Below are 11457 nucleotides of genomic sequence, written 5' to 3'. Positions count from 1 at the left end.
TAATAATAATAATAATAGAATTTAATAAGTATAAATCATTTGAAAGTATTACATAAAATACATTAGTTTAATTAATATAATTATTACTATTATTTAAGGTACGTATATAGCGCCGTCAATTTACACAGCGCTTTACTATAATACTAATTATAACTAATATTATTATTAACAAAAAATAATTTTTATAAATAATAATAAATATATCCTTCACTATTCTATCATAAACTAAACATAGATTTATTTATATTTATTTACACATTTTAAAGGTGAACTCTAGGCACACAAAAAAAAAAATGCACTCAAATCTATTCCTCAAGAGCCACCAAGGATATAAATTCACTTTCTGCGCACCAAATGCCTTTGCAAGCCCAGATATTCCCTTGTAAATGCAGCAGTGACATTGTCATACTGTGCAGAGTACAGGGTGGCCGTGGGAGGGGCCCAGCAGGCTCCACCCACTACAGGAAAACTATAGGAGGGGGGCGGAGACAAGACCCTGCACAAGGAGACAGAGCCGAGCTGTCGGAGGGGTCCAGCAGGCCACACCCACTGCAGGAAAAGGACAGGAGGGGCGGAGACAAGACCGGTCACCCTGCACAAGGAGAGAGAGCCGAGCTGTGGGAGGGGCCCAGCAGGCCCCACCCACTGCAGGAATACTATAGGGGGGGGCAGAGACAAGATCAGTCACCCTACACAGGGAGAGAAAGCAGAGCTGTGGGAGGGGCCCAGCAGGCTCCACCCGCTACAAAAAACTACAGGAGGGGGCGGAGACAAGATCAGTCACCCTGCACATGGAGAGAAAGCAGAGCTGTGGGAGGGACCCAGCAGGCTCCACCCACTACAGAAAACTACAGGAGGGGGAGGAGACAAGACCAATCACCCTGCACAGGGAGAGAAAGCAGAGCTGTGGGAGGGACCCAGCAGGCTCCACCCACTACAAAAAACTACAGGAGGGGGCGGAGACAAGACCAGTCCCCCTGCACAAGGAGAGAGAGCAGCAGTGAGTGGTCTTTATTACAGGAAGTCTCACACTGGATGACTGCAAAGATCTGGAGGAAATACGCAAATCACACCGACATTCCAGGAAGAAAACGCGCTGGGGATGGATTTAGACAAGATTTGCTGATCCTTTAGGCACCATTCAAGCGTGATCGCCGGCGGAATCGCCGCGATTCCGTCCCCGAGATTTCAAAGGGCTGCAAAACACGGGGCGCTTTTACGATGCCATTACTTCTAAGGGCACCCCAATCGCACTGGGATTTTGCCGCGATTGACAAATCACAGCAAAATTGCGCAAACTAAATCGCGGACGCATGACGCCCAAAAAGAAATGCGTGACACACGCCCCCCTTTAGGTTAATGGTCAGGATTAGACACTTTTGTACTCTTTAGTAACCTACATCAGGCGTCTTCACCCCCCATCAGCGGCAATCGAGGACAGGAAGTCGCCGGCACATCTAAAGGGACGCCGTGGATGTCACTTTTTTCGCGTTCAAATATATATAGCCACCTATAGGTTATGAGTGGCTGTGATACCAGGAAGGATCATGGAGCCGGCTGTGTGGAAACGTTTGCTGTCCTCGGTAATTCTGGGCTTCGTATTGTATCAATCGGATGTAGACGGACTGAAAAATGGCCTGGCCCTCACCCCTCCGATGGGCTGGCTGCACTGGCAGAGGTTCCTGTGTCAGACCGACTGCAAAAACTACCCGACTTCTTGTATCAAGTAAGTATCAGCAGGGTCAGGTGACCGTACGAATGCTTAGAGGAGGTGCCAGAAAGGCGTATGTATACATTCACCAAACATTCACTGCAGGTGCGTGCCCCTTAGGGCTCGTGTACATACGTGGCTAAGTTTGCTACATTCATTTACAATCAATTTTTAGGTTTGTTTCCCCAAAGCTGTATTAGCCCCGGGTCTACATGTATGCGTGCGCTTATTCGAATGGGCTGCGGTGCCTGCGCATTTCTGCAGGGAAAAGTCCCTGCACCCTTTTTAAAACGTAGCTGCTCAGAAATCCATGCGATTTCCAAGTGCGGGAAAAACTGGCCGCATTTTGCAGTGCGTAGGGGGTGCCGTTTCAAATGAATGGCACCCCCCCACCCGTGCGGTTTCTGTGCACCACTGCGTTTTGCGCGCAGCTACGTGAAAGTGTGCAATCTACACACACACCTAGCAGCCCCCCCCACCCCCCCCAGCCGCATGCATGTCAACGTATCCTTAACCACTTGCTGAATGTCCCCACGTACATGTACTGCGGGGCGCCGGCTCTCCTGCACGAAATCACGTACATGCACTGCGGGGTGGTGGCTCTCCTGCACGAAATCGCAAAATTATGTACATGAACTGCGGGGCGGCGGCTCTCTTGCGCGAAAGCATGTACATGTACTGCGGGGCAGTGGCTCTGCTGCTCGAAATCACGTACATGTACTGCGGGGCGTGTCTCTCTTGCGCAAAATCGCGTACATGTATTGCGAGGCGGCGGCTCTCTTGCGTGAAATCACGTACATGTACTGCGGAGCATTGGCTCTCCTGTGCAAAATCACGTACATGTACTGCGGGGCAGTGGCTCTCCTCGAAATCACATACATGTAATGCGGGGCGGTGGCTCTGTTGTGTGAAATGACATGCATGTACTGTGGGGCAGTGGTTCTCCTGCGCGAAATCACGTACATGTACTGCAGGGCAGTGGCTCTCCTGCGTGAAATCGCAAAATCACGTACATGTACTGCGGGGCAGTGGCTCTCCTGCTCGAAATCACGTACATGTACTGCGGGGCGGCGTCTCTCTTGTGCGAAATCACATACATGTACTGTGGGGTGGCATCTCTCTTGCGCAAAATCACGTACATGTACTGCGGGGCGGCGTCTCTCTTGCGCAAAATCACGTACATGTATTGCGAGGCGGCGGCTCTCTTGCGTGAAATCACGTACATGTACTGCGGAGAGTTGGCTCTCCTGTGCAAAATCACGTACATGTACTGCAGGGCGGCGGCTCTCCTCAAAATCACATACATGTAATGCGGGGCGGTGGCTCTCTTGTGTGAAATTACATGCATGTACTGCGGGGCAGTGGCTCTCCTGCTTGAAATCACGTACATGTACTGCGGGGCGGTGGCTCTCCTGCGCAAAATACGTACATGTACTGCGGGGCGGCATCTCTCTTGTGCAAAATCTCGTACATGTATTGCAAGGCAGTGGCTCTCCTGCGCGAAATTGCGAAATCACATACACGAACTGCGGGGCGGCGGCTGTGAAATCACGTACATGTACTGTGGGGCAGTGGCTCTCCTCGGTGAAATAACGTACATGTACTGCAGGGCAGTGGCTCTCCTGCGTCAAATCGCAAAATCACGTACATGAACTGCGGGGCGGCGGCTCTTTTGCGCGAAATCACGTACATGTACGGTAGCTCTCCTGCTCGAAATCACGTACATGTACATAGTTGCCAACATTGCAAAAAAAATATGTGGGACACTTTTTTTGGCTGTAGGCCGAGCCGTACAATAATTAGGGGGCGGGGCATTTGTTTGTAGGCGTGGCTTAGCAAAAATTTACACGTGTGGCAAAAAATGGGCGTGGCTTACGTGGAAAGTGGGTGTGGCTTAAATGGGCGTGGCTCAAGAGGGTGTGGTTAGAGTCTGAGATGAATGAGGGATGGAGAGGGGAATGACGGGACAGCAGCCCCAGATCCTACACAATAGAAATATGTGTATTCTAGAAAGTTTAACAATCAGCAGATAAAGATACTCCAAACACCTGGTGTTGACGCTTCAATCATCCCGGCACCATGATTGTTATGGTGTCAGGATGATTGAAGTGCGTTATTTCTATTATTACATTGTAATATAAAGTTAAATCATTCAACTCACCATAATGCAGAATCAGTGGGACCCCTGAGCGTGTCACTTGCCACGTCGCCTGCCCCCGGCAGAGTCTGTCCTTGCGTCAGGTGCCCCCGGCAGAGTCTGTCCTTGCGTCAGGTGCCCCCGGCAGAGTCTGTCCTTGCGTCAGGTGCCCCCGGCAGAGTCTGTCCTTGCGTCAGGTGCCCCCGGCAGAGTCTGTCCTTGCGTCAGGTGCCCCCGGCAGAGTCTGTCCTTGCGTCAGGTGCCCCCGGCAGAGTGCAGGAGCGGCCGGTGTTCTGACGAGAAAGTTCCCCTTGGCAAGTAAGGACCCCCTGTACTGTGCAGGCGCAGCACTTGCGCAGTACGGGGCTGGGGAACTTTTCGGCAAGACACGGCGACGGCGGCGCCGTGTCTTCTGCTTCAGTGGAGAGGGGAGGGGCCGTGCAGCTAAAGAAGCCGATTCATTGGCTGCACGGATCGAGCCCCCTTCCTCTCTCCACTTACTCAACGCTAGGGGGAAGATCGAGCTGCGGCGCCTGCCGCCATTTTGCTGGAGCCAGCTGCTCCAAAAATAAAAAAAACATTCCCGACTTTTCCTTATGGAAAATCCCAATTCGGGACGAGGGTCCCAAAATTGGGATTGTCCCGGGAAAATCGGGACTGTTGGCAACTATGCATGTACTGCGGGGCGGCGGCTCTCCTGCGTGAAATCGCGTACATGTACTGCGGGGCGGCAGCTGGGAAATCACGTACATGTACTGTGGGGCGGCGGCTCTCCTGCATGAAATCACGTACATGTACTGTGGGGCGGCAGCTGGGAAATCACGTACATGTACTGCGGGGTGGCGGCTCTCCTGCGCGCGCACCGCCGGCGACCATCTCCTGCTGTGATTGGCTCCCGCTGTGTCCAATCAGCAGATCATGGCGGACCTGATGTCCGTTGGGACCCGCCATTCGTTCCCGAGAGAGGCAGAACACTGCCTATGTAAACAAGGCAGATCACCGTTCTGTGACAGGAGAAGACAGAGATCCTGTGTTTCTGCTAAGCAGGAACACAGGATCTCTGCCTTCACACAGTACACACACACCCCATACACACTTACATTTTCTGCAGATTTTTGTCTTCAGATTTACCAAAACCATATAATATGAGGTCAAACCTTAAGAGTTTCAATTTGTATGCAATCAGGCAGGGCCCTTGTACTACATGGTTTTGGTAAATCTGAAGACAAAAATCTGCAGAAAATTTAATAGTGTGTGTGTATGGGGTCTAAGAAAGCGCTCCCTAGGGACGCACTTAACACTTTGATGTTAACCCCTTCCCTTTTAGTACAGTGTCCTTAGCACAGTGACAGTGCACATTTTTAGCAATGATCACTGTATTGGTGTCACTGGTCCCCAAGAAAGTGTATTTAAAAGTTCCAGCTAGTGACTGATTTTTTTTTTTTTTTATGTGTTTTATAGCAGAAAGTAAAAATTTATTTATTTGTTTTTTTTTGTTTATAGTGAGAAAAAAAAATGCAGAGGTAATCAAATACCACGCTCTATTTGTGGGGAAAAAGAACGTCAATTTTATTTGTGTGCAACATCTCACGACCGCGCAATTGTTAAAGTGACGCAGTGCAGAATCGACAAAAATTGCCTGGTCATTAAGTTGGAGGGGAGGGGGGGTAAATCTTCTGGGACTGACCTGGTTAAGAATCCCATAGATTATGCCATTTTCTTTCACAGGTGGAAGGAAGGGAAAATTGCTTGATTTCCCCATTAACCCCATAGAAGGTTCTTAATGACGGGACGCTGAGGCAGGCGTTCCAGTCATGTGACCTCTGTAATATGCGTTCCTCTACTGAAGTGGATGACACAGAAAGTGCTGATGGGGAAATTACCCAACTTATTTGGTTAGTATAATGGCCTAGTTCTTTACTGTCTAAAGCTGATCTTCAAGTTCTACTTCATTCTAATTGCAGTCAAGAGGATTCCACTTCTCTGCTAGGGAGCAAAACTTTTTTTTTTTTTTTTTTTGGTTAAATTTCCCGAATGAAGTAAACTTGGACAAATCAGTTAGCGGTTGTTAAAGCATCAACTTCAGGAATTACAAAAAAACCTACCCCTAAATGACCCCCCCACACCTTCCTGCACTGCAACGGTTAAATGCTCAGAAATTCTAGCGCATGGGGTCTCCAAACTTTCTAAACAAAGGGGCCAGTTTACTGTCCTTCAGACTTTTAGCGGGCTGGACTGTGGCCATTGAAAGTGGAAAAAGGTCCCGACGTCAGTGGGGAAAAAACAATGCCCCATCATTGGTGCCATTGGGAGGAATTGTGCCCCATCATTAGTGGGAGGAATTGTGCCCCATCATTGGTGCCATTGGGAGGAATTGTGCCCCATCATTGGTGTCAGTGGGAGGAACTGCGCCCCATTATTGGTGCCATTGGGAGGAATAGTGCCCCACAGGGGCATTGCTGGGTCTACAAAAGATCTGGGGCTAGAGCCCATAGCAGCGTAGTAAAGAGTCATACGCTTGGGTGAGCATACACATGTATATACAGTAATATACGTGTGTGGGTATGTGTGTAAATATCCCCAGAGAGCCCCCACTAACATCAGGGTCCCCAGAAAGCCTCCCCTTGAGGACCCCTACAGAGACTCGGGGCCCCAGATTCGGGGCTATAGCCCCAAAAGCCACCCCCTAGGGACGTCACCAGTGCCCCATTATTGGTGTAAGTGGGAGGAATAGTGTCCCATTCTTGGTGTCATTGGGAGGTATAGTGCCTCATCATTGGTGTGATTGGGCCCCATTGCTGGTCTCATTAAGAGGAATTGGGCCCCATCATTGGTGCCATTGGGAGGAATTGTGCCCCATCATTGGTGCCATTTGGAGTAATTGTGTCCCATTATTGATGTCATTGGGCCCCATTGCTGGTGTCCTTGGGAGAAGTTATGCCCCGTCATTGGTGCCATTGGGAGGAATTGTGCCCCATTATTGCTGACATTGGGCCCCATTGCTGGTGTCATTGGGAAAAATTGTGCCCCATCATTGGTGCCATTAAGAGGAATTGTGCCCCATTATTAGCGCCAATGGGAGGAAGTGTGCCCCATCATTGCTGTCAGTGGGAGGAATTGTGCCTCATCCTTGGTGTTGGTGGGAGGAATTGTGCCCCTCCGTTGGTGTCATTAGGAGTAATTGTGTCCCATCATTGATGTCATTGGGCCCCATCGCTGGTGTCATTGTGAGAGATTGTGCCACATTATTGGTGCCATTGGAAGGAATTGTGCCAGTTCGTTGGTGTCATTGGGGGTGTTTGTGCCCCATTATTGGTATCAGTGGATGAAATGGAGCCTCAAAACCCTACTACGCCCATGATCTCTCCAGCTAATTCGCTTTATGCCGCTTTTGAGTCTGACACCACTCTTCTACCCTCCCCTAAGGGGGTACCTTTTACCTGCCCTCACCTTCCCTCTTCCCTCCCGCTCGCCCTCCATCCGAACCCCCCCCCCCCAAGATCTACCCCTCCCCTCCTTTTTCCTTTCAGCTCCCCCTCCGCGTTTGCCCCTTGTCCTCCACACTTCTTTCTAGTCTCGATCACCCCTACTCTACCACCGCAGCCTCCCTTCCCTGACTTGAGCTCCTAGTTGGGCATTCCCCTTAGTATACCCTGTTGCCCTTCCCTACAGTCTCCCAGCACTCTTGGGCTCTTTGGTATTGTCCCCCGTTGGGGTGCCAAACAGCCGCTTCTGTCAAATCTTTTCTTTTTTTTCCCTGCTGACTGTTCACATGTTGCCTACACCTAGAATTCCAGCCTCCTACTAGGTAGAGTTATGGAGGATTATCCTCCCCTTGATGCTTGCTATGTACCCTCTTTTAACCCGGCATGGTCTTTCCATGCTTTAGCTCTGTCACATTGTACTTCTTATTCATACGGTATGTACAGTTGTGCTTATAAGTTTACATACCCTGGCAGAATTTATGATTTCTTGGCCATTTTTCAGAGAAGATGAATGATAACACAACAACAACATTTCTTTCACTCATGGTTAGTGTTTGGCTGAAGCCATTTATTATCAATCAACTGTTTTTACTCTTTTTAATTCATAATGGCAACAAACTACCCAAATGACCCGGATCAAAAGTTTACACGCCCCAGTTCTTAATACCGTGTATTGCCCTCTTTAACATCAGTGACAGCTTGAAGTCTTTTGTGGTATTTGTGGATGAGGCTCTTTATCTTCTCAGATGGTAAAGCTGCCCATTCCTCTTGGCAAAAAATCCTCCAGTTCCTGTAAATTCTTGGGCTGTCTTGCATGAACGGCACGTTTTGAGATCTCCCCAGAGTGGCTCAATGATATTGAGGTCAGGAGACTGAGATGGCCACTCCAGAACCTTCACTTTATTCTGCTGTAGCCAATGACAGGTGGACTTGGCCCTGTGTTTTGGATCATTGTCATGTTGGAATGTTCAAGTACGTCCCATGCGCAGCTTCCTGGCTGATGAATGCAAATGTTCCTCCAGTATTTTTTGATAACATACTGCATTCATCTTGTCATCGATTTTGACCAGATTTCCTGTGCCTTTTGTAGCTCTCGCAGATCCCCCAAAACATCAGCGATCCACCTCCGTGTTTTCACAGTAGGGATGGTGTACCTTTCATCATAGGCCTTGTTGACTCCTCTCCAAATGTAGCGTTTATGGTTGTGGCCAAAAAGCTCAATTTTGGTCTCATCTCTCCAAATGACTTTGTGCCAGAAGGTTTGAGGCTCGTCTCTGTGCTGTTTGGCGTATTGTAAGCTGAATACTTTGTGACATTTGAGTAGTGATGGCTTTCTTCTGGTGACTTGACCATGCAGCCCATCTTTCTTCAAGTGCCTTCTTATTGTGCATCTTGAAACGGCCACACCACATGTTTTCAGAGAGTCCTGTATTTCACCTGAAGTTATTTGTGGGGTTTTCTTTGCGTCCCGAACAATTTTCCTGCCAATTGTGGCCAAAATTTTAGTTGGTCTACCTGACCGTGGTTTGGTTTCAACAGAACCCCTCATTTTCCACTTCTTGATTAGAGTTTGAACACTGCTGATTGGCATTCTCAATTCCTTGGATATCTTTTTATATATTTTTTTTTTTTCCCCTGTTTTATACAGTTCAGCTATCTTTTCCCGCAGATCCTTTGACAATTATTTTGCTTTCCCCATGACTCAGGATCCAGAAACATCAGTGCAGCACTGGATGAAGGATGCAAGGCTCTGTCAGGAGTCCAGAAACTCGTTGAATATACATATACATATACATATACATATACATATACATACACATACATTCATACATTACAAGGAAACAGATCACAGGTGAGGATGGTTACCTTTAATAGCCATTCAAACCCCTTTTGTGTCAACTTGTGTGCATGTTATCAGGCCGAAATCACCGGGGTATGTAAACTTTTGATCAGGGTCATTTGGCTACTTTTGATCAGGGTCATCATGATTTAAAAAGAGTAAACACAGTTGATGATAAATGGCTTCAGCCAAACACTAACCATGAGTGAAAGAAAAGTTGTGTTCTCATTCATATTCTCTGAAAAATGGCCAAGAAGTCATAACTTCTGCCAGGGTATGTAAACTTATGAGCACAACAGTACCTTGCGCTCTTATTTGTGCCTTTTTGTATTGAAGCTTGTGTTCTTTCAATAAAATACTTGAACAAGAAGAAAAGGGGGGGGGGGGGGGGGGGGGGATGGTGCCCTCAAGGGCCCGGATAAATGCAAGCAAAGGGCAACATCTAACCTACCCCCCCCCCCCCCCCCCCCCCCCCGGGCCGCAGTTTGGAGACCACTGCTCTCAAGGATGTCCAGCATATGAGCACATGACAATGATGAAAGATGGTATGGTTTCATAAAAGAACTGGTAATCTGTTTCCCCCTCTTGCAGACCACTGATAAAGCTCACTACCGTTTGAGGAAATAAACAGTGCCAAAGTTCATGTTTGCCAAATAAGTGCTCCTATACTACGCCATAAATCAGGGGAAGGACTGGGAACCTTCAGCTACCATCCTCTTTTTTTTTTTTTTTTTTTTTTTTTTTATTATTCCACTGGGCCTCTCCTTTTAGAAAAATGTGTATTGTCTTGGTAATGTTGAGTCATTTTGAAAGCCAAAAACGGACATTTTAATTTCCAAAAAGTGAAACAAAATGGTCTGCCGTGAAAGGGTTAACCCTTTCGTGTCATCCCAGGTCAAGGAGATGACTCAGATGTCCTCAGGCTGCAGGTTGTGTGCTTTAGAATCACCTGACTGGGAGATTGTGACATAGGGCAGCCTTCTGTTTTCTTCTTCAAAACAATGTAGGAAGGATGAGAGCACCTAAGAAGTCTGCATTGTACACACTGGAAGATCACAAAAAAAGTCTAAAGTGTTTCAGGGGTCAACACCTCCCCCTTCATCAGGGCTTAGGTGCTGGTAGTAAATGGAGAGATTACCGGACAACAAATGACAAAGTAAGTCTTGGTTCACGTGATGCGTTTTTTTTTTTTTTTTTTTTTTTTTTTCCCCAGTGGGTTTTGCGGTTTTAAACCCATGTTGCTGATTGGATGACCCCCATCTATGATGTCACAGACCCAGCATGCAGCGGTCAATGACGTCACAGAGGGTGGTGCCACCAGGTGACATAACCAGATGGCCCCGCCCCTTAGATATTTAAGAACTGTCAGACGACGCGAGCGGTGCCTTTGTTTTTTTGTTTTTCCGGGTCCATCTGGCATCGTGATTGACGATGCATCTACATCGGGGGACATTGTTTTTTTTATTTTTTAATAAAGGAATTGTCAAATTGTCTTGTATCTTTACTCACTCTTTTGGTGAATGAGTAGGGGTACTTTACATTCACATAGGGGGGAGGGTGGGATCTGGGGGGGGCCCCCTTGTTAAAGGGGATTCCAGATTCTAACAAGCCCCACTGCCCCCCTTTCCTGGCCTGCCAGGCTGCATGCTCGGATGAGGGTCTGGTATGGATTTTTTTGGCGGGGTGGCCTCCATGCTTTTTTAATTTATTTTGGAGTGAGGTTCCCCTCAAAATGTCATAACAGACCCAAATTGTGCAGGTCCATTGAAGTGTATTACACGCAAAACGCGCGGGGCACAATACGGTGGAGGGTTCGGCCTCAGTAGGAGGGACAGTGTTCTAGCAAGAGCGGGGCTTGGTGCCAATTCTAGCCCATTGCAAAGCCCCCTTACACGTTGTCCATCTATAATTGGCAATGTCAGTTTCTCTATTGAAAAAAGTCAGATTTTGCCTTTTTTGATCTGGTCTAGGCCCTCCTGATCCATTGTGAGACGCATGGACACCAATACCACCAATAGCTACTAAAACCTAGATGGAGAGATTGTAAACAGCTAAGACAACCTACATTGTGTGAGTATGTTCCTTTGCTCTGGTAGCCAGAACTGAGAAAATTCTCAATTCACATTTACCTTTTATTGTTCCTCTAATCCTCTATTTTTTTTTTCTCCTGTTATTTATCTATGTATTGTTCAAATTAAATTTTAGACCTGGTGAAGGGAGATGTTCTAGTCACTGAAACACATTGGGTTATTTTTTTTGGACTTCTATGTTGACATAAATGCTC

The 11457-nt window shown here is 47.7% G+C and overlaps 1 protein-coding gene across 3 annotated transcripts in view; it reads left to right on the top strand.

Annotated features, from left to right (window-relative positions):
* Positions 1-1471: 1471 nt before the first annotated feature.
* The window catches only part of LOC141108750 (alpha-galactosidase A-like), a 32158-nt gene continuing 22172 nt past the window's right edge, over positions 1472-11457 (top strand). Inside the window, exons 1-2 of one of the 3 annotated variants that reach the window (XM_073600657.1) lie at positions 10150-10329; positions 11144-11243. Coding sequence is in view for 2 of the 3 variants with exons in the window: in XM_073600655.1 (XP_073456756.1) it covers positions 1548-1726 (179 nt within the window). In the remaining variant the exon portion in view is untranslated. Of the gene's footprint in view, positions 1727-10148; positions 10330-11143; positions 11244-11457 lie in introns of those variants that run through there. The other 2 variants (XM_073600655.1, XM_073600656.1) reach the window with 2 other exon arrangements.

This window comes from Aquarana catesbeiana, linkage group LG09 (genome assembly GCF_042186555.1).
Source record: "Aquarana catesbeiana isolate 2022-GZ linkage group LG09, ASM4218655v1, whole genome shotgun sequence".
NCBI lineage: Eukaryota > Metazoa > Chordata > Amphibia > Anura > Ranidae > Aquarana > Aquarana catesbeiana.
This window is presented reverse-complemented; position numbering and strand designations above follow the sequence as displayed.